This window comes from Indicator indicator, chromosome 8 (assembly GCF_027791375.1).
Source record: "Indicator indicator isolate 239-I01 chromosome 8, UM_Iind_1.1, whole genome shotgun sequence".
NCBI classification, from domain to species: domain Eukaryota; kingdom Metazoa; phylum Chordata; class Aves; order Piciformes; family Indicatoridae; genus Indicator; species Indicator indicator.
This window is the reverse complement of record NC_072017.1, coordinates 3,177,572-3,205,522: the sequence shown is the minus strand read 5'-3', so window position 1 is coordinate 3,205,522 and position 27,951 is coordinate 3,177,572. Positions and strand designations below refer to the sequence as shown.

The window sequence follows — 27,951 nt, the reverse complement described above, 5'->3', positions numbered from 1 at the left end:
AGAGCAGTTCTGAAAAGCCCTCAGCATGGGCTCTTCCATGTTTTATAATGCTTGCAGCTAGTAGCTGCCAAGAAAACTCTCCAAAATACCCTCTGACCTCTTTTCACATTTCTCTCTGGCTGATGGTGATGAAAAGTGCTATATTTCTTTTATTCATCTTTTGCTGCATGGCTCTTTTCCCTGTACCAGAAACAAGTGCTGAGCAAAGTAATGACTCTTTTTTTTTTTTTGCTGTAACAGGCAAAACCAATGAACCATTACTTCAGATATGCAAAGCAGCATTTTAGGTACTTCTATCCTGGGATTCATGGAAAACCCATCGTAAGAAAGTCTACTTTATTGGATTCATGCACTGGTAACATGTAATTTCTCTTACTGAGAACCAACATTAATCTTACCTAGACAAACCAGAGAAGTCAGCTTCTTCTTCTTCACATCTCTCATCTAGCTCTTTCAAAGCAAGAGTAACATCCTCTTCACAGACAGATTCAGAATAGCTCTCAGGAGCTGTTCCCTCTGCCAGTTCTTGGGTCTCTTCCAATTCAAGAGACTCATGACAGACGAGACAGTCTTGCTGTTCTTGTAGTAGATACGACCCAGTGTCTTCACTAGCAGTGCTAACCTGTTCATCCCTTACTGCTGAACTGCCTTCCTGTGAAGCAAACACACTTTTATTACTTCTGTTGTCAGGGTTTATGTATTCTCATCAGTAAGGTAACATTAAAAAATGGTTTACAAGTAACCTTTTATACTTTAACCACTCAGCTCTTTGGATTGTTCACACAGTTGTACTTGAGCAAAGACAGGCAGTTTATTTGTAGTGTTTCTAACTTCTGGTTAACATTAATGTGTTAATGTTAGTCCTAGAATAGGACTCAGATTTCTCAAATGTACTCAATCAAATCTGTTAAGAGAACACTACCAGAAGAATATCTGCAAATAGCCTCAAACACATTACACATTCAAGACTTTAACCTTTTCTAGGTAAGGACCAAAATGACTGCCTCATGCTTGCCTTTAGGATCTGGAATCAGCACAGAACCTTTCTTCTCCTGTCCACTCTCCATTTTAAGAACTTTCTAAAGCATAACTGAGCAATAACATAATAGATGAACAGTGGAAAAAGGGCAATCCACTATTTTTATTATTTTGCCATTCCTGTTAAGATGAGGAGCTTTAAGGGCTTAACCACGAATCTCCACATGTAGGCTAAGAGACAATGATTAAAGTCAGGTAGGAAACATTAGAATGACCCTTTCTCCTTTCACTCTTCCTCCATCAGCAGTATTATAATCATTAACAGCACTACACTGAACAGAGGCATTCAGATTTAGTTAATTTACAATCAATCAATTTGAAACCTTTTACTGGAACTTTGAGGGGAATAAAAATAATACTTTCTTGTACTTGCTATTGCCTAATGGCAAATCCTAATGTGGATTGAAGCAGTAGAGATTTTAACATATAATACAGAGCTGCCCTGAGGAAGAAGTTCTTCAGTACAAGGGTGACGAGACTCTGGAATAGGTTGCCCAGAGAGGTTGTGGCAGCCTCCTCCCAGGGGGTGTTCAAAGGCCAGGTTGGGTGAGGCCTTGAGTCTATTTGAAAGGCATCCCTGACCATGGCAGGGAGGTTGGAGTAGAAGATCACTCAGGTCCTTTCCAGCATAAGCCCTTCTATGATCATGTCTGGTAGATGCACATATGAGAGATACACTTGCAGAAAATATCTAAGTGCTAATCACTAGCTAATAAATTTATAGTCAAGCTTTTGCTTTTAGCAGCAAGATCCAACTAGACAGCTAACTGCTAGAGAGAGAGAACTCTGACTGCTTGAAGTGCAGCTGAAGAAAACGTTTGACACAATCTTATATCCTAACACAAAATAAACACGCATTTCCAAACAGAATAAATACAATAAAATAATAAATCATGCAGTTTTAAACATAATAAATATATTTGAACAGAATAAAGAGAATATTGTTAAATATAATAAAATAATAAATATATTAATATACATAATAAAATATAAACATAGTAAGTAAATTATATATAAAATAATAATTATAATATAACAAATAAAGATTATAGCACAAAATAAACATGAGATATCACATTTATCAACTGCATTTATTTGGGTTTTTTTGTCTCTTTTGACAGAGCTTTTTGGTTTTTCTGGATGCTGCTTAGTCATGAAATTATTTTGCAGCCCAATTTTAAGTATTTCTAATGTTTTAAATGGCACTGGTGCTATTTTACATTACTGCTTTCACCTGGATGATAAGAAATACACTGAGTTTATAAAGGGAGTTGCAAAAGAACAATGAAACCAAGTATCAAAAAGAACAATGAAAACAATGGGTGACAGCTGAGAACACACCACAAGAGAACCACAGAAGACAGATACTGTGTTGTGGTGAATTTAATTCTGTATAATCTCAGTTTATCTACTGCTGCTCTGTTTTGAGGTCTTAACATAAATCATCTATCCTGTGTTGAAAAACAATCATCCAGATGAAGTATTCTTCCTCACCCAAAATTCTGTTGGAAGAAAAATGCATGTTGTAGATAAGCAGCTGAAGCACTAAGAGAACAATTTGTTTGACAACCTAAGCACAGGCACTCTACAAGAGCTGAGACCAATGTAACTAAACACTTCTTATAAAGTATACAGATAATCATAATGGAAAAACATGAAAAAATGTGAGGAAAAGCTTCTGTCTCAATATTACACTTTCAGAAGATAAGGATTTCATGACAGCAAACCAGCCATCCACATTCTCCTGTCTGCTGGACTCTGTTCTTTTGTTCTTACAGCTATGGTAGATGATCTCTAAATTCCCTTCCAACCTAAGCCATTCTATGATTCATTAAATGTTAGCCAGGTGGGTGGTTCACCTGTTAACAAGAGTGATTTCTAGGTAACAAGTAGGTAGAGTCTTTGTTCAGCAACACCAATCACTTAACTAGTCACTTAACTAGTCACTTAACCGGCCACTTTGGATGAATGCAGAGTCCTGCATCTGGGAGGGAATAATAAACTGCAGCAGTACAGGTTAGGAGGTGATCTGCTAAAGAGTAGCCCTGTGGAGAGGACCTGGGAGTCCTGGTGGATAACAAGTTCTGCAGGGGACAGCAATGTGGCCTTGTGGCCAAGAAGGCCAATGGGGTCCCGGAGGTGCAGCAGCTGGAGTGTGTCCAGCAGACTGAGGGAGATTCTTCTCCCCCTCTGCTGTGCCCTAGTGAGGAAGGAAGGGACAGGCTCTGCTCATCTGTGCCCTGTGATAGGACAAAGGGCAATGGATGTAAACTACAGCACAGGAAGTTTCACCTCAACATGAGGAGGAACTTCTTCACTGTGAGGGTCCCAGAGCACTGGAACAGGCTGCCCAGAGAGGTTGTGGAGTCTCCTTCTCTGGAGACTTTCCAGACCCATCTGGATGTGTTCCTGTGTGACCTGTGCTGGATTCTATGATCCTGCTCTGTCAGGAGGGGTGGACTCTAAGATCTCCAGAGGTCTCTTCCAACCCTTAATATCCTGTAACCCCGTGAACTTGAGTCAGTCAACTGTTTACACCAAGTTGGCTGAAGACTCGTTCCTAAGTCTAAGATTGTTCAAGATTGAGTGCATTCAAATACATGTAGGAATACCTCAATTTTCTGTAAAACTCAAACTGTGTGTTCTGTTATAGAAGGGATCAGTAATGCTTATCCAAATAAAAACAGGCATCAGTTGCACCAGTAGCATCAATAATTTTACCTGAAAAAAGTCCAATATTGAGGTTTTTAGCTCCAGCTGCTAAATATCATAGGAATGGTAGCAGATGAGAGTTTTATTTTTTAAATGAGTTTTAAAATTTTTAGATTTTTGGAAAGATCTTAGAAAAACCAAGAAACTGAGGTACTCACAGATTTGCAGGTGGCCATTAGCTTGAAATCTGTCTCAGTCCACACAGGCCTTTCCAAAAAAAAGTTAGAACAATAGGATCTGTGGTCCTTTTTTAAGGATTGCTTAATGGATTCAACTGCTAACACAGCTGGCCTGAGGTTTTATTTCCCAAGTAGCACCAATCACACATTACCCCAAAGAAAGGAAAAACCAATTAAAAAAAAAAGGGAAATAAAAAAGTATTTGAAAGACAATGTTGCTCAAGAAGGATTTCAACCATATCAAATGAAGCTTCTTCAGTATCAGCCTGTTTTCATTCTGCACCATGAAATCATCATCAGCCCTTCAAGAATATTTTTAACCTGGGGATGAGTTCCCTCAGTCCATCTCAAGTTATTTTCACACTGAGGGAACGTTGTGTAAGAACATTCCAACAGGTTAGAAATATCAAAAGCAAATCAAATAATCAGTGTAACAGAGGAAAATTCAGTTGCAAAGAAAGCCAGGGTAGCTACTGAGCACTAGAAAGAGCCCAAATCAGCCATGCACCAGCCCACATTTCTCCCCACCTCAGGCAGCTGGTTGCTAGAGTTATCTAGAGGAGAAGCCTCCAAACTTGGGGTCTCAGTTCTGATTTGAAGCACCTCTTCTGTTCCCACACTGCTAGTGGAATCTTGAGATTGAAGTGATAAACCAGCATGATCTGATATTGCTTCATCTATGGCAGAATCACTGTTTAGCTAAGACAGAAAGGAAATAAAGGTGAAATTCTTCATAATTCATTGAACACATAAATCAAAGGGAAAAACCAGTTTTGAAATAGGTAGTTTCAACACAGTTAGCTATTTGAATTTATTTGCATATTGAGTTTAACAGCCATACACTAAAACCATTACAAGCATCTGCTCTGGGGACATCCCAGCTCAAATACTGCATCCAGTTCTGGTGTCCCACTCCTAAGGACACAGAGCTGTTGGAGTGAGTCCAGAGGAGGGCCACAAAGATGATCCAAGGGCTGCAACACCTCTGCTAGGATGATAGGCTGAGAGAGCTGGGGTTGTTCAGCCTAGAGAAGAGAAGGCTGCAGGGGGACCTCAGAGCTACCTTCCAATACCTGAAGGGGTCCTACAGGAAGGCTGCAGAGGGACTTTTTGTCAGGGTGTCTAGAAATGGGGAATGGTTTGAAGCTGAGGGAGGGTAGTGTTAGACTGGATCTTAGGAAGAAGTTCTTCAATACAAATGTGGTGGGACTCTAGAATAGGTTACCAAGGGAGGTTGTGGATGCCTCCTCCCTGGAGGTGTTCAAGGCCAGGTTGGATGAGATCTTGAGTTTAGTTGAGAGGACTCCCTGCTCATGGTGGGGAGGTTGGAGTAGATGACCTCTGAGGTCCCTTCCAATCTGAACCATTCTATGATCACATGCATTAATGTAACATTTAACCTTGAAGAGAAGTTTGAAGGTTTTTGGCACTGGTGGAATTCTAAATGGAAAACGCTGTAGAGCTCTTTGTTAGGCAACACAAACTTTGCCTAGGTCTGAAAAGCAGCAGACTGTCCCTGTTGCTCCTATCCAGTCATTTCTTTCCTAATTTGATTTTTGTAATGCGATATCTGAGTGGCAAACATTCTTGATTTTTTTCAGTGATGCTTCAAAATCTATAATTAAATTAGCAATTTCAGTGGTTAAGCACAACTGAGGCTCCCATGGGATCACTTAGTGCTCTTGTTCTCATTTAGTGTTTGGGGTTTTTTTTGAAGCTAGGGATTCACAAAGACAGACATTTTTATGGAACACATGCAATTTTCTGCTTGTATTTAAATGCACATGCATGGCCAGCAGGTCAAGGAAGGAGGGCCACAAAGATCAGAGGGCCAGAGCACCTCTCCTATGAGGACAGACTGAGACAGTTGGGATTGCTCAGCCTGGAGCAGAGTAGGCTCTAAGGGAGACCTTGTAGGAGCTTTCCAGTACCTGAAGAGGGCCTGGGGATGGACTTTTTATAGGGCACATGGTGAAAGGACAAGGGGTAATGGTTTTAAAGCAGAGCAAGATAGATTTAGATTACTGACATTGGGAAGAAGTTCTTTAATATGAGGGTAGTGAGGCACTGGAACAGGGTGCCCAGAGAAACTGTGGATGCCTCATCTCTCAAAGTGTTTAAGACCAGGCTGGATGAGTCCTTGAGCAACCTGGTTTAGTGAGAGGTGTCTCTGCTCATGGCAGGGGATTAGGAACTAGATGATCTTTAATGTCTCTTTCAACTCAAGCCATTCTATGATTCTATGAAACACAGTAAGTACAGAGACACCGAAAAAAAAAGTGTTTTATGAGAATGCTAAGGCTGTTATGTACCAGCAGTAGGTGAAGTACCTCTTTCCCTTCACTGATGTTATGATGAAAAAGAAGTTTAGCCACATTAATTTCCTTTTTGGTTCACTTAGTCTGAAAACATGAGCCATACTTACCCATTTTTAAAAACCCAAGTGAAAGCTCAAGTTTTCAGACTCCAAACTTACCATCTGCGAACGCGACAGTATCTGACTTGCAGTCAGAGCTGCTTCCTCTTCTGAAGACTCATCAGTATCTTCCTGGTTTGTCAAGTTCAAGCTGGGTGTGCTGCCTGAGTACTGACACTCCTGGAGAGACGGTGTGTCTCCTTTGTCGATACTGTCAAGAGAGCGCCTACGAACACCCCAGTTGAAGTTGTCCATGCTTTCACCCTGGAACAAACCAAGTTCACACACATATGTATGTACAAATATCAACAGAAGAAAATGAATACATGAATGCAACACAGAAGACACGTACTGAATGCTTTATGAACAGAGTTTCAATCAGCCCTTTAATTTCATTAAAATTTTCAGTACCTTGTTAAATGACATTTGCAGATAAATTAAAATAGATGGCAAATGAAGTAGAAATCTTTTGAATATCTTCTTGGAAAGTAACTCAAGATATCATCTAGATCTATACCAGTTATCAGTTTTCTATAGCTGACTAGAAAGTACAAACACACCACAGACAACAAGAGATGAACAAAGCCAGGGCACCAGGCTGCAACTTACCTGCAGCTCCTGGTTAGCAAAAAGGAAAACACATATAATTAGAAAGAACGAGGACAAACACTTAAAGATACTCTAGAACCAGGGGAAAAATGTTTTATTATGTAAGATTTGCCAACAGTAAAAGACTGATTCAAGCTCTGAAAAAAAAAAAAAAAGGCTTTTGTCAAAAAGCTAGTATTGAAAATAATTTATCTTTCTAATGGGAGACTGAGCAAGAAAAATAAATCAACAAAGTGACGACAAAAACACTAAAACCAGCATGCTCGTGATACATCTTCTCTAGCAGAACATGGAAAACAACTGTTTCAACAAACATTAGATGAAATTCTTTAACTAACACACAGAATCTAAACTGACCACATCCAACTGACAAAGCACCAGCAACATTAATTATATACAGGATGTAGGAAAAAATGATGTCTTCCTAAACTGTTTTACCAGCTCCTTTGTGTCAGTTTTTCAGCAAAATGCAGGCTACACCCCAACAGCTGGATCCTTTCCCTTTGCACATTTTAAAGCTGGGATACTTGGGTTTCAAACACCCAACACACTAAGGGAAATCCATATCTTAAAAACCAGTGGATGCTTTCCCTTTGCACATTGTAAAGCTGAGATATTTGGGTTTCAAACACCCAACATCCTAAGTGAAATCCGTATCTTAAACCCCAGTTGTTTTCATTCGCAAGTACAATAATGAACTTTGATTTTCTCAAGCACTTTGTCAACCTTCAGCAATTCATCTCTGCTGGGAAACCTGATCAGTTCACTTTGCCAATCTATAGCTACTAAAACACCACATCTAGCCCCAAATGTGCAAGTAGGGGTTGCCAAAACAACTCTAACAGAGTATCTCCTGTAGCAAAGTAAGAGATCATCATGATTCATTAAGTATGAAAAGCAGGCTAAACATTTTGTCGTCTTTTTGCTCCAAACAAGGTGAAAGGTTATGGCAAAGCTAAAGAATCCCATCTCCATAGTCCTACTACCATGGGTTGAAGCACTTAATCTATTCCTCAGACTTTAAAGTAAAAGCTTCAGTTCCCACTGCTGATGTTTAATTATTAGCGTCCCACATTTCTGGTGCAAAACTAAGTATGTCAAAACTCTTCTATCAAGTGCATGATTTATATGTAAAGCCATAAATTTGTACCATCTGTGCTTTTTTCTTTTCAAGTATAACACTACATGTTGCATGCAGGCAAGTAATGATCTATTAAAATAATACAGAAGATTTAAGTTTAAGATTAACTTAAGTTTGGCAAAGTCTGCAGCTTTTGGCAGCCTAACTGCAAGACCCCACCTAGAATAAAGTTTTACTACTGCTGAGCTGCTTGGCTACTTACAGAAGATTTAAGTTTAACTTAAGTTTGGCAAAGTCTGCAGCTTTTGGCATCCTACCTGCAAGGCCCCATCTAGAATAAAGTTTTACTACTGCTGAGCTGCTTGGCTACTTGCATTCAATATAGGAAATGGTATTTCTATAGTGTGTAGTCACAGACCAGTGAAGCAACACACAGGAAGCATGGAAAAAGTGAGATAAAGCTAAAGTATTAAGGGAAAAAAGGCAAAATTTTGTGAAAAGGGCTAGACTGATCAGAACAATCTTCGTGCTTAGCTAGGCAGATATTCTTAGTAGCTTGCTGACTCTTGACCTGCAAGGGTCTCCATTAATAATTCAATATTTTGTATAGACTGTAACAAAAGCACTGAAAGAAACTACAAAGCATTTGACGACTTCTCCCCAGTCCTTTTATAGTCATACTTTCAAGCTTCAGCAAACTCTAAAGCCTTTTATTTATCCCAAACAAGTAACAACTGTTAACTGAAGCTTCACTATTTCTCAATACTTCATTTTGGTTTACCTCCCCTCTCTCTTTTTTGACAGAAGGAGAAGTAGAGGAAACGTAAGAACTGCAACAGAGCAGATATAATAGAGAAGTCAATGCAAGCAATGATGGTGACCAAGTCAATCATACATAATGAGATAGAATATCATACACTTTGTTACTCTGAAAGCTACTCTTCATGTTCTCAAAATGCAGAAACATATCAGGAAGGAAGATTATGCCATTTTCTTCACATTTGACTCCCCTCCCTAAATCCCCAACTCTCTCATCCCCAAAACACCCAATTTGCAACAACTTAACAGTGTAAGGTTTGTGATAAGGTGAGTTCAGCCATGTCATAAATTCTTCCCAACTGGATGAGTTAGAAGAGCTGCCAATTCCTTAGAATTGCACCAACACAACCTAATTTTCAAAATGTTCTCAAATGGAAACACACAGAAGAAATTCCAAGGTCTCACCTCTGCATCTTCCAATTCAACATCTAAAAAGTCAAAGTCTTTAAAAACTCCAAACTGTTGTTCACTGGTATTGTCTTCTACAGCCACTTCCTCCTCTTGAATCACTTCTTCTGTTGTTGAAATAAGACTGGTCTGTTGATCTCCAACTTCCAAGTCTTCATTAGAAGAAAACACAACCTGCAGATGTGGGTAAAAATAGAAAGAAAACCTTCTAGCTTCTGGAAAGCTCTAGAAGTCTGACTCCAGGAGTCAGCTCTCCTGCTTCCCCCAGTTTGGTGGCACTAGTGGCAGTTGGTGTACCACTATAATGGTAATAGTAGGGCAACCTGCAACCTGTTTCAGGGCTAGCTGGATTTTAAACTACATTTTAAATTACATCTATACCAGTCTCTGCTTAATGTAACTAAGAGTTTTAAAGGTACAAATAAAGATATCCCTGAACCTTCATTTGCATAACCACATTAGTCAAACAGCACACTCACTACTGGAATCTAAAACCCAACCCAAATCCCTACCACCACTTACTGAAGGATTCTTGGGAAGACCAGATTCTGGACCACACAAAGAAAGCACATTCATTAGCTTCTCCCTGGTTCTTCTCTGAAAAATAGACCAAAGAACATCACATAGCAAGGTGTCTGCTGGAGATCCAGGTCAAAATGTCCAACTTGTGCATTTTTAAGTAGTCATCTCACATGCTGAGAGCCTCTAGAAAGAATGTGACCATTCTTATTTGTCACCTGTATTAGCTTTTAGTTTATGCTATGTTCATAATTTTGCTAGACACAACTGACTTCAAATTGCACTTCAGCAGATATTTTTTCTATATATTCATAAAGACTGTCTACAACATATGGTATAATGTGTTTGAGACACAATGTACCTGAGATAGCTGTGGTCTCTTCCAGCTGACAGGAACTAATGCATTTGAATTGGAGCCTGATGAAGTTGAAGAAGTGCTCCTGGTGACAGCAATGACTTTTGGTTTCCCATTTCTACCAGCTGCACTGTGTTGGTCACCATACTTGTTCCCAATAATTGGTGTCTATCAAAGACAATAAATACTTAGTTAAAATTCAAATCTACAGTAGCATAGGCTACACATTTGATTTTAGAATGCAGCATTATATAAAATGTAGGAGAGGTTGTCTGGTTTCAAGCATTCTATGAAGCTCATGCCTAACCCACAGAGCACTGGCACACTGGGAAATACAAAGCTGAATACTTCTGCCCTACACAGCAGGCTGCCATTCAGCCCACTTGTGGTTTTCTCTGAATTATGCAAGTTTTATGCTGACAATCCAGTTATATTTTTAAACACATTTTAAAAACAACTGTATTCTAAGCTGAGGCAAAGCTTCTCTGAAGAATCATTCACAGACACAAACAAATTGTTTCCACAGATCAGCAGCTTCACTAACACATGCACAATTCCAAAACCCAAAGATCAAGTTCAGCCCTGTTGACAGCAAATCCTAGCCCAATAAATGCTGTGGGAACTCATTGTGTCCCCCAAACTCCCTTGAGGAACCAATTTAAGTAATTCTCCCAAAATATCTAGATCTCCACTTATTATCTTGGGTCAGCTTCAGCCAGGAGCCCTTACTTTTGATTACTTCTAAAGTTTCTACAGTTTTTATATCCCTATCTTACATTGCAATCATCTGGCTATGCTCCTCTTTCCAGAACACAGAATCTCAGAGATCATCTACTCCAACCTCCCTAACAAGGATTTGGCTGCTCAAGGTCTCATCCAAACTGGCCTTGAACACCCCCAGGGAGGAGGCAGCCACAGCCTCCCTGGGCAGCCTGTGCCAGAGTCTCACCAGCCTCATACTGAAGAACTTCTTCCTGAAGATCCAGTCTAAACCTACTCTTCCCCAAAGGTTCAAACCTTTTCCCCTGTCCTATTGCTAGACACACTTAGGAAAAATCCCTCTGTAGCCTTCCTGGAGAATCCCTTCAGGTATCAGAAGGCAGCTCTAAGGTCCTCCTGGAGTCTTCTCTTCTCTAGGCTGAACAACCCCAGCTCCCTCAGCCTACCAGCTGTATTCCTTTCAGTTCTAAACTGGGGGCAGGGCTATGCTTTTTAAGTACAGGAGTTTTTTCTCCAGTTATGTCTATTTCAGACTGAGGTTCCTACATTCTGTATCCTTCTCTCCAAGTTTTCTTCTCCAAAGTCACATCAAAACCACAGTACAGGGTTTTAATCCTCTCAGCCTTTGAACACACAACCCTTCATTTGATGAAAGCCTAAAATGCTGCAAGCAGCAGCCAGCTGCATTAGCTTGCTCTCTGACAGCTGAAATACCCTTGAAACTAATCTTCCTGACTTTTAGTAATTAACTCTCCTGACATTCAAAGGGGGAAAAAGGCAAAACCACAACATAAAAAAACTCCAACTTTATCTTTCGTTGTAACTCTAATTACCTGTATGTAAAAAGATAGATAAATGTATAAAGCTGTGAGAAAACAAATCCGAGTTGACCACAGAAAGTAATTACAGCATTATAATTGAAATATCATAATTACCTCTGAGATATCAAAATGAAAATCCAAAGTCTTCCCAGGTAGCTCCTTGGAAACGTTATTAAAAATCTTTGTGAAAGAGATTTCAGGAGAACCTATGTCACCTCCATAAGACTTTGGAATATCATTAGGTACAACAAGGCTTGCTGAGCGAGACACCACCAGTTTCAAAATATTCAGGGCTTCCTTCCAATATGGACTCTAAGTGAGAGCAAACAAAATCACCAAACAATCACTTCAAACATTTTTAAGGGACAGTAGGGATTTTACATTGATTCACTGCAAGACTCCCCAAACCAAAAGCTCTTGTCTCGTAGACTTGGCTGCCAGGTGCTAGCACAGGTCTTTGGACCCTGAAGTGCCAGAAAGGCTCACTAGCTCCTCCAGGTCACAGCATCAGCAGCACCATGTGCCTTGCTCCCTGTACTTACACTTTTTCCTGTGTCTGATATATCTGCACTTCATGCCCCAGAAGATAAAAACTGATAGCATTTAAAAGCAAAACAACTTCCAGCTCTTGGAATCATTAATCGTTCTACACTTATGGACAAAGTAAACTGAATGTTAAACAGAGAAAAGGATTTTGTACCTTATATATCCTGACACATTAAAAAAAAAAAGGGAAAAAAAAGCAAAACCACAGTTTTTTTTACACAGTATCAAACCAATGGACTGCTTAAAAAAGGCAAGGAAAAAGCATGAGAACATACTCATGCTTGGAGCAGACCCTGAGTTAAGTGCACTCTCCTCAAAAAGATGATTAATGTAAATAATCCCTCAGTTTCAACTACAGAGACTGGAGAAGAAGAAACTTACACCAAAGGCAGCTCCTTGGGAGGGTTAAGATTCACACTTCTGAAAATGTTAGGATTGTACTTGAAACTTAAACTTTTCCATTTTGTAAGTTATCAGGATATTGGCTTCCCACCCCCCTTGTCTTTAATTAGGATGACATGTTTGTTATTTTTATTTTTTCATTAAAATATGAACACCACTTTCAAGGATCTAGCTGGTATAATGCTTTTTAAAATTAATGAGAATCTTCAACAATCTCTATGAATTTCTGTGCATCATAATCACGAAAAAAGCAGCTTCAAACTTGAACCATCCTGCAGCAACTTAAATTTATTAAGATGCCTTGTTACTGCAGAGCACTAAAATAAATCAGCTTAGTAGCACCACATTTACACAAAACAAGTTCACTTGTGATCTTTTTCATAGATTCACAGAATGGTTCTGGTTGGAAGGGACCTTAAAGATCATCCAGTTCAAACCCTCCTTCCATGGGCAGAGATACCTCCCACTAGACCAGGTTGATCAAGGCCTCATCCAGCCTGGCCTTCAATACCTCCAGGGAGGGGCATCCATGCCCTCCCTGGGCAACCTGTTCCAGTGTCTCATCACCCTCAGTGTGAAAAATCTCTTCCTCATCTTCAGTCTAAATCTGTCCTCTTCCAGCTTCAATCCATTCCCTCTCATCCTATCACCACAAGCCTTTGTAAAAAGTCCCTTCCCAGCATTCTTGTAGACCCTTTTCAGGTAGTGGAAGGTCACTCTAAGGTCTCCCCAAAGCCTTCATTTCTTCTAGAGAGGCTTCTCTGGAATGTATTTTTGCTAGTACCATGATTTTGATAGCTCACATCTTCTAATTGAGATTAGATTCCATGGTGGTGTGGACTTGCATAGAAAGGCTGGAGGCAAAGCGAGTAGCTGTTGGGTCACAACAACAATAGTTAAGCTAATCACTCCATTTTGACTAATGCACTCTGACAGCAGCACAGTATCTAAAGCACATACCCATCAATAATAAAACATCCAGGGAACATCACTTTTCTTGGTTAATTATGATTAAACCATTTGATTGAAATACACTTGGCAATAATGGAATTCAGGAAAAAAAAAGGAGGGTTGAAAAAAAGAAGAAAACCCCCTAAACAAAACAGAGAATGTTGTGCACTGAAATGGTTTTATGCTCCAGGCATTTAAAAAAAAAACCCAAACTTTCAGCAAGATGCTAGACCTTTTTCTGTGAAATAGGTTTGCAGTGAATTGTGTTCAGAGTACAAAAGATTAAACTACCTAGGGCAAAACACAGTGGTTATCTTTCAGGAACTTCAACACCAAATGCACTCAAACCTGTTTAAGGTGCACCTTAACATTCCTCACAGATAAATTAAAGTGATTTAAAGCTGCATTTAACTGTGAAACTTCATTTTGAAAACATATACACTTAAATAAAATATTTGTGCACTATTTAGCAGTAACCATTTGTTAATGTTTTAACAATTCCAGGATCATGTCCTCCAACTACATCTGGAGAGTTGCCTGTATCTGCAACTAGGTTTACATTGACCAAGGTAACTTATTCCACAAGACGTAACCCAAATTGGACAAATACATAAGCACAAGGTGAATTAAATTACAATACTGTGGAATCTGACTTCAAACAACTATTTTTGTATCTGAAATAAATTATTTCTGCCACCCCCCTCCCAAATTCAAGTGTTATTTCATTACCACTGTGACAACAAGCAGAAAAGCTTTTGTGATTTTTCAGAGGACCTACCTGAACATATTTACCAATTACTTTTATGATTTCCAAATTAAACTGCTTCACTGGTGCTGTGGATAGGTCAATATGACTCAGAAGACTGTAAATGATTTGCAGTAAGGATTGTTGCATACTGGATAACCCTTTCTCTAACAGCTAATTAAAAAAAAAAAAAAAAAAAGGTTTAAAAAAACCCCAGAATTTAATTATGGCTTTTAATGGTAGCAAACAGTGAAAGCAAACACTGAAGTAGATTTAACTTCCATACATATTGATTTTCCCCTTTGAGAAACTCAAGTGTATGACTTCATGTTTTCAGAACTTTGTTTTAGCACTAAAAAATACAACAGAACAATGTTCTCTGCCCCAATTCATTTTTTCTACCCGGAATTCTAGCATATTTGTTAGCACAAATGTAAAGCACTTGGTAGTAAAACACTTTCGAGTACACAAAGTGTTCATACAAATTCAGAAACCTGAAAGCTGCATCAAAACTAATTACATTTATGCGTTAAAGTACGATCTTATGAACAAATTAAGTACATGGCAAGTTATTAATGAGAATTTTAAAAAATCTTCATCAATTTGAAGCTCTACAAGTTTCTCACACAAGCTACTTTTTAAAGGGTAACACCAGTTTTCTTGTATGAATGGCTGGCAGAAATCACAGAGGGTATTCTATAATTTAAATGACCTTTGATGATATACAATACATAAAATTGAACTTTGTAATGATTTTTCTTAAAGCTGTGACAAGTCCATCTTTAAATGTGTACTTGGCCTAAATAAAAAAAAGGTCTCTTAAGATTTGCACTAAGTGTATTTTACTAAAGCCATGACAGTGAGCGCACTGTATTCATGTAGTACAGAATGTGAGTACCTAATACAAAACACTATTGTCACAAAAAAAAAGGATCTATCATTAGAGGGATTATAATTTCAAGATACATTTAGATTGCTGCACTCCAAACTTTGAGTGCTAATCCTTTTTCTATATCCTAAAACATTTAAATATTATTCTCCTATAGTGGAAGATGTGCTTTCCCCCCACTCCCAATATTCAAAATCATGAATAATAAGGAATTGGCAATGAGTAAATGTAAGGCTGAGCACAGATTGTCAACGTGAGATCCACTTCTATTAAAAAATTTACCTCTGCGAGGTAAGTGACGAGGTTAAATGTGGCATCTGAGAAAGAGTCATGCAAATATCTGCACACTACATTAATCCAGTTAGAACAGTCTCTGGAGTAACTGTGTGTGCTGTATAAACTCATCATATGAGCCAGATTGGCAAGAGTTGGTGACTTCTCCTCCGCACAAACCTGAAAGGCAATAAGAATATTTAATGGCATCAGAAATGACACGTTTTTAACTTAAGCATCGACAAGGCATGATGCACTTCCCCAGTGCACTCTATTTTCTAACAGCTGAAATGGAACTCATCACACAAGCAGCACCTCCACTGAATTTTGGTACTTTGGCATCCATCTACTACTTTTACTAAACTTACACAATCTAATGTCCCTAGCTACTTGTGCAAGTACTGGAAGGGCAGCAGTAATTTCTGGATTTGCATCAGGCATGTGCTCCTTTGAGACAGCCTGCACACAGTTTAAGTGATGTGCACAGCAGAGTTTGAGCACCCAGAGACTGCATCTCCTATGACAAACAGTACTTTCTTATTCCACTTTTCATATTCTGACTTAAAACACAGCTTGCCAGGCCAGGGCACCACCAGCCTGGCTGGAGATTGTTGGTGTCTAACATGTAATTGCTCTACCAGACACTAGAGTTCAGAAATAATCCAAAGTTGATCAACTGTATACAAGCAATGCAAAGAACATAGTGCCTTTTCTTCTCTACCTACCAGTCCAAAAGATAAAGATCACTTCCTCCTCCTAAATAAACTAGAAAGGGTGCTTAAAAATTGGTTAAATTCACATTCAAAATCACAAAATGAAAAATCAGACAAGTAAGGAAAAGTAATTGGTGTCATAAAGAAGGAAATTTGCTCTTCAAATCTGAATTTTTTTGTTAACAAAGTGAAACTCAGGGGTTGACAACAAGGTCCAACTATAGAAATTAGGACTGGACCACATTTTTAAAATACCACTTTTTATAGTTGTTGTTATATTAATATTAGAGTCACAAAGGAGTGTTACATAAGGCAGCAGACAAATACAGAAACAATGGTGGCATAAACTCCTGAATACTTCTCCAAGGTTCATTTTAGGTTCAGTATTTTACATACCTTTGCTATCCTGTCAGCTGTTTCTTTACAAAACTGAGTTGGGTTATCAAAATGTTGGATCAGATGAGGAAGTAGGCACAAGATGTTCAGGGGAAATCCTAAAGACATACATAAACACAGTTATATGATTCCTAAAGATGTTGAATATGACAATATAATGTGGAGTTATCTGCTATTTAAGAAACAGCACAACACAGATATATACATGATAAATACACATACATATACCTAGGTGTGCATGTATACAGGGTGTCTTTGTGTTAGGTGCAGAGACCTGCACAAGATGAAAATCACCAGACCAATTAAGCAATAATCTAATGACACTGGATAGGTTTAGGCAGTAGAGTCAGATTGTTTCTGTAAATGCTTGAAAGAGTTATCACAAGATATGCAAAATAATACATGTAGTCTTGAAACTCACTTGTAAGTAACTTCATAGTCAATACAGAAAGTTTAAGTGCAGTATTTCTGGGCAGATATTCATAGTCTGCGATGTACTCCCACTTCCTAGCAGTGCAATATTGACAGGTGCAAAAAGCATTTAGCTGAAGGTGGGGTTTTTTTAAGGCAAATAGAGAATTCCTACTGATGTTGACTATACTTAATTTGATGGAAAAATATCTTTTCATTACACGTGCATTTACTAAAGATACCTGCTAACTGAGAAGGATCCACCAAAGCATGCCTGGAAATTGTGATGAGTTTACTGAGGAGATGAACTGTCATTTCTTGTGTAGATGCTGAAGTAAAGCCTTTTAGGAAGAGCTGCTGAAGGCCTGGGAAGTTATTCCATTTCAGTTTACTCTGCACCTTTTCAATCTTTTCCCGACTCTCTGACTTATCCAAAGGCAAATGGATGAGAAGCTTGTTGAGCAGCTTGAGAGCCAAAAGGTATTCATACTCATAGTCTGACTCTAGCAATGAAGCTGCAATCCAAAATATGGTGGCCATCAAGTTGACAGGGTCAGTAGTGGGCTGCACATCATACATGCCTCCCTCTCTCAGGGAGGAAAGGCTTCTAGTCCTGGCCAAGCTTCCACCGTGATTTATCCTTCCATCCATTATATCCAGTGTGTTGCTCCGTCGACGGTCACCTCTCCGCTCGCTGATTAAATTCAGCCTCAGAGAATTACTCCTTGTATTGCTGTAGTATCCCAAACAACTGCCACTATTCATGGGACCTGTGCTTAGATTGATCTGTCCAGTGCTTTTCCTATTAGCTGCATACTTGTTTCCCATCACAGAATCATGGTATGAGGTTCTAAAATAAAAATCAATGTTATACATTATTCCATGCAACATATTTTAACAGCATACAGTTTAGAAAAAAGGGTAAAAAAGAAGATGTTACACTAATCACATATACAGACACACAGTGCTGAGCTTCATCACTGCAAGAAGATTACCACATCTGGAAGTACAGAGTATTTACATCCTTATGGCATAAGGACAAGACTGAAGCATCCTGTTAGCTCTGCTACCAAATCTATTTGTTATAATCACAGAATACCAAAAGAATTACAGGAAGGCTGGAGAGGGACTTCTCATGGGGATGTCTAGCAACAGGATAAGGGGGAATGGTTTGAAGCTGAGGGAGAGTAGGTTTAGACTGGAGCTTAGGAAGTTCTTCAGTAGGAGGGTGGTGAGACTCTGGAATAGGCTGCCCAAGGAGGTTGTGGCTGCCTCCTCCCTGGAGGTGTCCAAGGCCAGGTTGGATGAGGCCTTGAGCAGCCAATTCTAGCTGAGAGGTGTCGCTGCTCTTGTAAGGGAGATTGGAGTAGATGAGCTCTGAGGTCCGTTCCAAACGGAGCCATTCTATGATACTGTGATTCAGCAAAATCCGAGAAAGTAGACTACAGCACGTAAAAAAAAATCTATAAATGAAGATCTAGCATCTAGTACCCCAACTTACTTATATATATATATATGTGGTAACAGTAGTGAAATGAATTAATAAAATATTTACTTATTACCATAGATTTGTCTGTAGTATCTGACCTAGAAAAACCAACACCTTCCAGTTCTGATACTGAGAAACTGGAGATGTAGTGAAAACTGCAACATTTCCAAAAACTTTGCCATGAAGTCAAACAAATAAAGCTGTATGTAGATGTTTGTTTATTTCAGGTTGATCAAGTCATTGAACTAACCTCTCAGACTGCAATGAGACAAACAAATGACTCCAACTGTTCAATTCCATGTCCCCCTCATATAAGGACAAGAAATCTCAGGCCTGCAACTGCTGAAATTTCTTTCCTATTAACTGTGGAATAAACTCTTGGAGCACAGGAGTTTTCACCTGTGAACCTCATACTATCTTAAATAACCTTTTGAAGATGGGTGCCATTACCTTCATTATACCTATGGGGAAAAATAAAAATTGCCCCCTTACCCCAACATTAATCAAGGTCAGCAGTAGGGGGTTTTTTACATATATATATAAAAAAAATAATTCTAAATGTACTCAGAGCCTTTATTTTTGAGAATTTTCAGCTGAACTGAAAATATTCCACAATTGAGCTGTAAGAAGCACCTTGAATAGCTGGTTTCTTTACAAAAAATTGGACTCAGGAGGGTATATTGGAATGGTAGCAGAAATCCTTTTCAGAAAATCTAGATTGTTCTGAGTTTGCTTGAGGCAGATAGAAAAACTGTAAGAGAGAAAGCAATTTTGCTATAGGGATACAACTATTCTGCAAGGACAACACAAAATTGTTTCATTACCTTTGTAATACAGATCTTTAACAATTCAAATGTCTAAAACTGTGTAATAAAAAAATATGCATGTAAAAGAACTTACTGAGAAAGGGCAGAAAGCAGATCATAATGCTTCATGGTTTCAGCCAAGGTATCAATAGCAGACTCTAAGGTCAGAAGCAGTTCTATAACAAAACCCTGAGGAGAGCCACAGGTCATTATAAATTATGCAATATCACAAAACATTTACTAAGTAGGGATATAAAAAAATGTAAAAGCATATCAGTAACTAAACTATTATTTCATGCTTCAATTAGAAAATAATCCAAGAAGCAACATAGTTTCAAGACAGGGAAGAACTTAGTCTGGTTTGCATTCTTTTTCAGAATGGAGTTGATGGAGTCATTTAGACTCTCGTTTTGCACTATCAGAAGATTAGATACACTTCTTTAGGTGTACAGTAAGATGGAAGCTTAAAAACATGTCTGACCCCAAGACTTGCTAACTACAAAAGAGAAAGTGTTCTCAGGAACCACATATCGAACTCTGGATGTTCTTACTGCTCCAGAAGAGAATGTATGCAGCTCATTTTTTCCATCATTTGACCAGAAAGTGTCACAATTAAAACTGTTCTGATATTTGAAACTAGCTTAATTTTAAAACCAAGAAGCAACTCAATTAAAAACTGCTTTCCAATGTTCTCAAAATCATAACCCAGGTATGTCATTTAGGAAGACAGCGTTCTGCTAAAGCAGGGGAAACATTTGAAATACCTGAGCTTCTTCTCCTGCATCTCCAACAGTTTCTACTAGTCTGGAGAGAACGTCAGAAAGTGTAGATGCAGTAAGAGGCTGCTTCAGAGCCCTGAAAATTTGAAAGGACCTCCCAGCGTAATGTCGAGAGGAGCAGGAAAGCGCAGTTTGCAAAGCAACTTCACTGAGGCGGTGTTCCAGCTGAAATCCTCCTATCAAAGCAAACATAGGAGCCACACAATGATTTATAAAACCCAAACTCATCAGAATTTAACAAAGAGTAAATTACCAAAGCCATTCCTAACACTCTCATCTTTCCTGTTCTTCTCAAGCAGTATTGCTCTCAAAAATCTTTCCAGGCATATAAACTTGTATTTCATAACACTTACCACTGGAGAGACTTGTAGAGAATTGAATATTTATCATTTGAATATTAAATGGACACCATAAATTATTAAGATATTTTATCTCATTCTTAAAAGATTCTATTTCAATATACTGTGTCCACTACTGGTGTTCCCATCATAAGAAGGACACAGAGCTGTTGGGGGGAGTCCAGAGGAGGCCACAAAGATGAACCAAGGGCTGCAGCACCTCTGCTGCCAGGATAGGCTGAGGGAGCTGGGGGTATTCAGCCTGGAGGAGACCCCAGGAGGACCTTAGAGATGCCTTTCAATATCTGAAGGGATCCTACAGGAAGGCTGGAGAGGGACTTTTCATAAGGGTGTCTAGCACTATGACAAGAGGGAATGGTTTGAAGCTGAGGGAGAATACATTTAGACTGGATCTTAGGAAGTTCTTCAGTATGAGGAACAGGCTGCCCAGGGAGCTTGTGGATGCCTCGTCCCTCCCTGGGCTTGTTCAAGGCCAGCTTGGACGAGGCCTTGAGCAGCTGAGTCTAGTTGAGAGGTGTCTGCTCATGGAAGGGAGGTTGGAGTAGATGATCTCTAAGGTCCCTTTCAACCTATTCTTTAGATGCAGTAAGCCATCATTCAGAGTGATTTCATAGCTAACCTGCAAATTTACAGGCATTCAAAAAATACTCATTTAGTTTGCAGACTCGGATACTGTATTCTGGATCAACTGGTTTCCAACATACCTGAGCTAGACTGTTTAAATATAGACACCACATGTTTTAAAAACACAGTTAACTGTTCAGCACTCTTTATATTAGGATTCTTTGCTGAAACATCTTCATGATTCCAAAGTGGGCCTCTTTTCCTAAAAATATAAAAACATAAACAGAATATAAAACACAGCCTTTGTCATTAGCATTATTATTCCAGTATCTGAAGGGAGCGTACAAGAAAGCTGGAGAGGGACTTTTTAGGGTGTCAGCTAGTGACAGGCCTAGGGGCAATGGACCAAAACTAGAAGTGGGTAGATTCAGATTGGATGTTAGGAAGAAGTTCTTCCCCATGAGGGTGGTGAGACACTGGCACAGGTTGCCCAGGGAGGTGGTAGAAGCTCCATCCCTGGAGGTTTTTTAAGGCCAGGCTGGACAACCTGATCCAGTGTGAGCATTAGGGGTTGGAACTAGATGATCCTTGAGGTCCCTTCCAACCCTGACAATTCTACAATTCTAAATGTTATTTTAACCTTAAGGTTAATTGCAAAAGAGTAAAATAAACCATTTAGAACTGCAGATACAAATTAAAAAGAAGTTTGTCAACTGCCCAATGTTCTATAATAATATACAAGAGAAAGTGAAAAGCAATATATGAGATTCGACTGAAATAAGTTTAGGAAGTGATGTTCTCTGTTAGAGAATATTTAGTACAACTAACACCACTACAGACTTCTTAAAACCATCTCCTTTCTTGCCACTTGCTTTCTTTCAATCCACCATGCTATTCTAAATTTAGGCTGATGTAAAGCATAAGTAATAACCAAAAGCTTTATGAAAGAGGTGGCATTTCAGATTTGCATAGTCTTGAAAGCTTTATATGCACTGTCACACAAACTCCACAATTGTTGGTATCTTTACACACATTCTTTGCCACAAACCCCTAGTTTTTGAACAGCCTGGTAAGGCCCCATCTGGAATATTGTGTCCAGTTCCGGGTCCCTCAGATCAAGCAGGACCTCAGGGCACTGCCTGAAAGAGTCCAGTCCAAAGACACAAAGATGCTGAAAGGAGTGGAACATCTCCGTTATGAGGAAAGGCTGTGGGAGCTGGGGCTCTAGTTTGGAGGAGACTGAGGGGTGATCTTATTCCTGTTGATGAAGATGTGCAGGGCAACGTCAAGAGGACAGAGCTAGGCTCTGCTCAGTGGTGTCCAATGACAGGACAAGGGGCAATGGGTGCAAGCTAGAACAGAAGAGGTACCATGGAAAAACTTTTCCCTGTGAAGGTGCCAGAGTCTTGGAGCAGGCTTCCCAGAGAGGTTGTGGAGTCTCCTTCAGTGGAGGTATTCAAAACCCACCTGGATGTGTTCCTGTGTGACCTGCCCTGGGTGATGCTACTTTAGCAGAGGGCTTGGTCTCAATGATCTTGCATGGCCCCTTCCAACCCCTAACATTCTGTGAATGTTCTGTGACACAGCATGGCAAAAGACTTTTAAACACTCAGGATACAAAAAGGACACACAGGCTGAAATGATTTGAAATTATTGGTAAGTTAGAGCTGTTCATAGACTGCGAAACATAAAACCACTTCAGAATTAAACTGTGTCTTTCTGGTGGTAGAGGCAAAATGTGAAAACTTGATGCTAGATAATAAGGGGCTTGCCATATTTCCACAAAGTACATGTATTGAGAAAAATGAGAACTGAAATCTTACCTTGAGGTAATAAATTCTATGAGAGTTTTCACTTTTTCATCCTGCTCTACTGAAATGTCAACCTCATTGAGGATTGTGGTTTGCAGATGAGAAATGGCAGCACTTGTATTTCCTAAACTGATGCTAGAAGAGGTAGAACTTGAACTAAGCCCTGAGTCTGTCATTGGGGAGGGCTGGTAATCAGGTATAAAATCATGAACACCTGCTGAAATAAAACCAAAATGATTATTGTGCTCTTAGGTTGACAGTTAATATTAAATACATAAAAAGAAAAAATAACCCCTAAAAAACCCCTGTAACTTAATAAATGTCTTGAGAATAATGTAATGGATGTAATAATTTCAATGCAACTTGATATAGGCAAAGTCTTCACATGCCTGGACCCTTAGGAACTACTGGATCCCTTTTTAAATCCACTGTATTATGCTGCAGTTTGTAGTGGTAACACAACAGCTCACTGGCTTCTGAGGCACCTCACCTTAATAAGCAGAGAAAAATTATACAAACTTCTTCCTAGTAATGTGCAGATGTTGCTTTTTTTGTTTAAAACTCAGTCCCAATGTAACTGACAGCACTTTAAGTGAATACTAAGTATTAGCTAGTCAAGGCAACTCTAAGCAGGGCTCCTCTGGCTGCACAAATCTTCTCTGAAGTTAGCTCAGTCTTGCTCCTCTAAGATTTTTCTCTCTGTGCAAAGAACCATGAGGCAATCAAATACAACAGCACTAAGTCCACATACTACTCCTCTATCTATGAGGTGCTGGGAGAAAGTAAACTGGCAAAGACAAGTGAGACATGAACCTGTCTGTAATGATTGTAGATAAGCTTCAGACTCACTGACAGTCACCACAAATTTTCACTCTACAGAGTCACAAAGGGTTAGACTGGTTCAAAGAAAATGGAATACCAGCTTGTCTCACCTTGTGCTAGGCATGTTACGATCTTAGGATGGATGTTAGGAACAAGTACTGCATCATGAGGGTAGTGGAACACTGGAACAGGCTGCCCAGGGAGGCAGTTGAGGCCCCATCCCTGGAGAAATTCAAAGTGAGACTCGACAGGGCTCTAAGCAACCTGATCCAGTTGAGGATGTCCCTGCTGACTGCAGAGGGAGCTGAACTAGATGACCTTTGGAGGTCTCTTCCAATCCAGACCATCCTGTGATTCTATGCACACTCATCACCAACTTATTTAAGCATCAGCTGGAAATATTTCATGCTGATCTTATTCTAGTTTCTATCAGACTTTTTTGTTTTAATAACAACAAAATACTGTGTCATGTTTGCAGTTTTACTCACAGCTGGAAAAATAAGGGATGGAGTGGCTTGTATAAGTCAGCATAAAGGTGCAATAGTGAAGTTCTGTGAATAGGTTTTATACAGAAAAGAATTCATTCGCTATGCCCAGTTTTTAATCTCTGATTGCTATGAAGATCAAATTAACAAAACAGATGAATATGTTTGGTTAGTGACAGAACCACTTCTGATGTGAACAAAACAGAACAGATTTTATAGCAGCAGGCTGCCACCTACTGAAAATACTATGAAATACTGAAAAATTAACTCACATTCAGAAACTACAACAGGGTCCTACCATCAAAATATTCCTTTAATAAAGACATACATGGAAAATATAATTTCCTGTATATTACAATATTGTTAAGGTGAACAATACAAGTTAGTATCTCAAAAGAGTATTCTGATGGCCTGTTGAATAATGCAATTACAGCTGAAAAAAGTCAGGAATTTAAAATTGTTATAAACAAGTAAGAGATGTATCTTATAGGGTTTCATGTTCATGGGCTTCATAAAAACTTCTGTATTTTAGATAGTGGTTTTCACTACTATTTAATCATTCAACTTCTATGACTGGGCAGAAAGTGCTAACATGAATCATATTAATTTTGACTTAATTAAAATCTCAATAAACAAATTTTAAAGCCAAGGGCTTAGGAAAATATTACAAATAACAGACATTTTAATAATGTCTAGAAGAAAAGATAATTTTCCATAGCATTTTAACAAGCAACACTCAATACTTCTCAAACCTACCTGTGAAAGTATAATCTAAATGTGTAGCTTGCTTGACAGTAAGCACCCTGGACTCATTGAACTCTCTGTTTCTGAGTAGGACAGAAGCAACAGACTGGACATTACTGCCAGATCCCATCACTATCAGTAGATGCAAAAGCAGCCGTTTGCAATGCTCATAGACTTCTGGGTGACAGTGGTCAAAACCTAACAGAAAATGAAAATGGAAAAGCTTAGTGACACTCCAAAGGGCATGCTGAATTAAATCATTTAACCAACAGTATTCAAACTGGTCTGTTATACTTTACCAAATAACTGATTTATAATTCAATAAACTTTTTTTTTAGTGTTTCAATATAAAACCAAAAGCACACAGTTGAACAGACTGTTACAACTTGTTCCTCCCACAGCAGTAACAACTTAATCTGTGCTCTGTACAAAAATGACTACACCGAGAAATAGAAAGAAAAAAACCCCAGAATTGTGTTGTCTTCTACAAGGAGAAAGAGGTGAAAGTGGCTCCAACAGAAGAACAGGTCCAGAGGAGGGCACAAAAATGACCAGTGGGCTGGGACACCTCTGCTATGAAGACAGGCTGTGGGAGCTGGGGTTCTTCAGCCTGGAGAAGAGAAGGCTCTGGGGGAGACCTAATAGCAGCCTGCCAGGACCTGAAGGGGGCTACAAGATGGCTGCAGAGGGTCTGTTTCCAAAGGCCTGCAGTGACAGGATGAGGGGCAATGGTTTGGGATTAGAGGAGATTTAGACTGTATGTTAGAAACAAGTTCTGCACCATGAGCGTGCTGGAACACTGCAACAGGTTGCCCAGGGAGGTAGCTGAGTCCCCATCCTTCGAGATACTGCAGTCAGGCTCAACAGGGCTCTGGGCAACCTGATCTAGTGGAGGATGTCCCTACTCACTGCAGAGGGATTAGACTGGAAGACCTTTGAGGGTCCCCTCCAGCCTAAACCATTCTATGATTCCAAAACCCTTTTAATTATATTCACATTAATCAAGCTGAGAGATATTTAGTTGGATTTTTTTAAAGTTATTGTAAGTATTAACAAATTAATGAGATTTCAATGCAATGACAAGCATTAATTGAAATGTGGAAAAAAGCAGCTAGACAAAAAGCTACAATTTCTAACTTATTAGACATATTTCTGCAAGAATTTAGTTACCTATAAAAATTGCATGAAGCAAAAGATGTAAATATCCTCCCCATTCCACCTTGACACTGTGGTCAACTATCAAGTCAGTCAGAAGGATCACTGCTATGTTGCATCTACAAATAATGACAGACATTTTATTAGGTTAACATGATATGAACTTCATTAAAAGCTGCAAAGAGCTTAATATGCTACTACTCAGTATTCTTAAGTCTAGAAACATCCACAAAGCTGTATTGTAAAAGCAAAGATCAATGCTCATTATGTAGAAAAACTTTACACCTCCAAACCAGAAGGCTGAAAAATCTTAAACTCCTAGACCTGAGTAAAATCACAGAAGACAAATGTTCTGTCTTCTGTCTTTCAGCCTCTTATCTTCAAATTACTATATTTGTGCAGCTCAAATCATAATGAATTGCCATCAGTGCTGGTAAAAAGTTACCTGTGAAGAGACATGCCCGGAGGAGAAGTTTCAGGCAAGTAATCCACCAATGGTGACCAGCAACCTCCAGTAGGTGGAAAGGGTAGAGGCTCTCCTTGATTGTGCTCCATCACTTTCAACCGCCAGTTTGAATACAGAGGCATTGAATCACCTAACACAACAGATAATTAAACCAGGAAAAAAAATATATATGTTTCTGTCTTCTAAACAAATATTTTTAAATTCTTGAAAAGCCTTGGAGCAGGCTGCCCCTCTCTGGAGACTTTCAAAACCTGCCTGGATGTGTTCCTGTGCGGCCTGCCCTAGGTGATCCTGCTTTTGCAGAGGGGTTGGGCTGGATGATCTCTGGAGGTCCCTTTCAACCCCTAACACTCTGTGATTGTGTGAGATCTGGGAGAGGAGGGAGCCAGCTATAAACAGCAAGTAGTTGGATACAGGGTTGTTGTTTTTATACAACAAAACAAAACAGCAAAGAAAAGTGGTTATTTCTTTTTGCATAAGCGTGATTCTACACAGTTGAATGCATTCATAAAAACACTGGATGCACATAGGGAACATGGGATGCACATAAGGAAAACAAGGCAAAGTGATCTAATATAATTTCCTTTCATTTCAAAGAATGCCAAAGAATTAAGGCTGGGGCCCAAGATTCAACCACCAGCAGGTGGTTGAGTCACCTACCCTGGATGTGTTTAAAGGTGGTTTGGATGTGATGCTTGGGGATATGGTTTAGGGGTGAACCTTGTAGAGTAGGGTTATTGGTTGGACTTGATGATCCCAAGGGTCTCCTCCAGCCTGAACCTTTCTGTCATTCTGTGTGATAGTACTGAAATAATTTTGAATAGCTGCACTTCATTATAAGCTATGGAAGTATTTCTCAGAAGCACCTCTTTGTAGGTGTCACTAGCAAAACTCCATCTGTTCTAAGTGTCAGATGATGCTGGGGTATGTGGGGAAACGTTCTGTGATTCTGTGATTAAGGAGTGCACAAGGAGATACTAATGGTCTCTTGCTTCAATATAGCATGGAACACGCCAGGTTCCATTCTGACATGCAGCGCAGAAATTTACATCCTGTTGTTCAGTAGCACAAGAAAAGTGAGGAAAAGGCAGTACTGTATCATGTGCTTTACTACACCCAAACAAGTGAACTGGTAGCAAATCAACTGTCAGTGAAAAAAACCTGAGTGAAAGCTAAGAAGAAAGTCTGCAGGAGCACTAATATGATCCAGACCAGACTGGAATGCATCTAATAGTCCCATGCAGGGTTTAAGTACAAAGTCATTTTAATTACCAGCAGCTTGTTAACTGAAACAAGAGTTTCAAACAAGTACTCTGACAAAGCATACCCATTAATGTAATGCCTCATTTACTCTTTGACCACTGTCCTCCTTTTTGCCTGATTACATGACCTTCTTAGCTCTCACTAGCATTGTCAGGATGATTTAATACCTTAGGCACTGGTACAAAAGTAGCCACAGTTAACAAGC

At 39.2% G+C, this 27,951-nt stretch overlaps 1 protein-coding gene across 1 annotated transcript in view; it reads right to left on the bottom strand.

The window, feature by feature from the left end:
• Positions 1–27,951, bottom strand: part of FRYL (FRY like transcription coactivator) — a 152,693-nt gene that overhangs the window by 19,705 nt on the left and 105,037 nt on the right. Inside the window, exons 37-55 of the mRNA XM_054382823.1 lie at positions 26,463–26,613; positions 26,033–26,136; positions 24,875–25,060; positions 22,824–23,025; positions 21,141–21,262; positions 20,063–20,250; positions 19,393–19,487; positions 17,246–17,853; positions 16,593–16,690; positions 15,493–15,663; positions 14,355–14,495; positions 11,792–11,989; positions 10,143–10,304; positions 9,785–9,859; positions 9,260–9,436; positions 6,955–6,963; positions 6,406–6,609; positions 4,458–4,628; positions 399–652 (exon numbers count right to left, since the gene is read on the bottom strand). Coding sequence (XP_054238798.1) covers positions 399–652; positions 4,458–4,628; positions 6,406–6,609; positions 6,955–6,963; positions 9,260–9,436; positions 9,785–9,859; positions 10,143–10,304; positions 11,792–11,989; positions 14,355–14,495; positions 15,493–15,663; positions 16,593–16,690; positions 17,246–17,853; positions 19,393–19,487; positions 20,063–20,250; positions 21,141–21,262; positions 22,824–23,025; positions 24,875–25,060; positions 26,033–26,136; positions 26,463–26,613 — 3,316 coding nt within the window. The remainder of the gene's footprint in view (positions 1–398; positions 653–4,457; positions 4,629–6,405; positions 6,610–6,954; positions 6,964–9,259; positions 9,437–9,784; positions 9,860–10,142; positions 10,305–11,791; positions 11,990–14,354; positions 14,496–15,492; positions 15,664–16,592; positions 16,691–17,245; positions 17,854–19,392; positions 19,488–20,062; positions 20,251–21,140; positions 21,263–22,823; positions 23,026–24,874; positions 25,061–26,032; positions 26,137–26,462; positions 26,614–27,951) is intronic.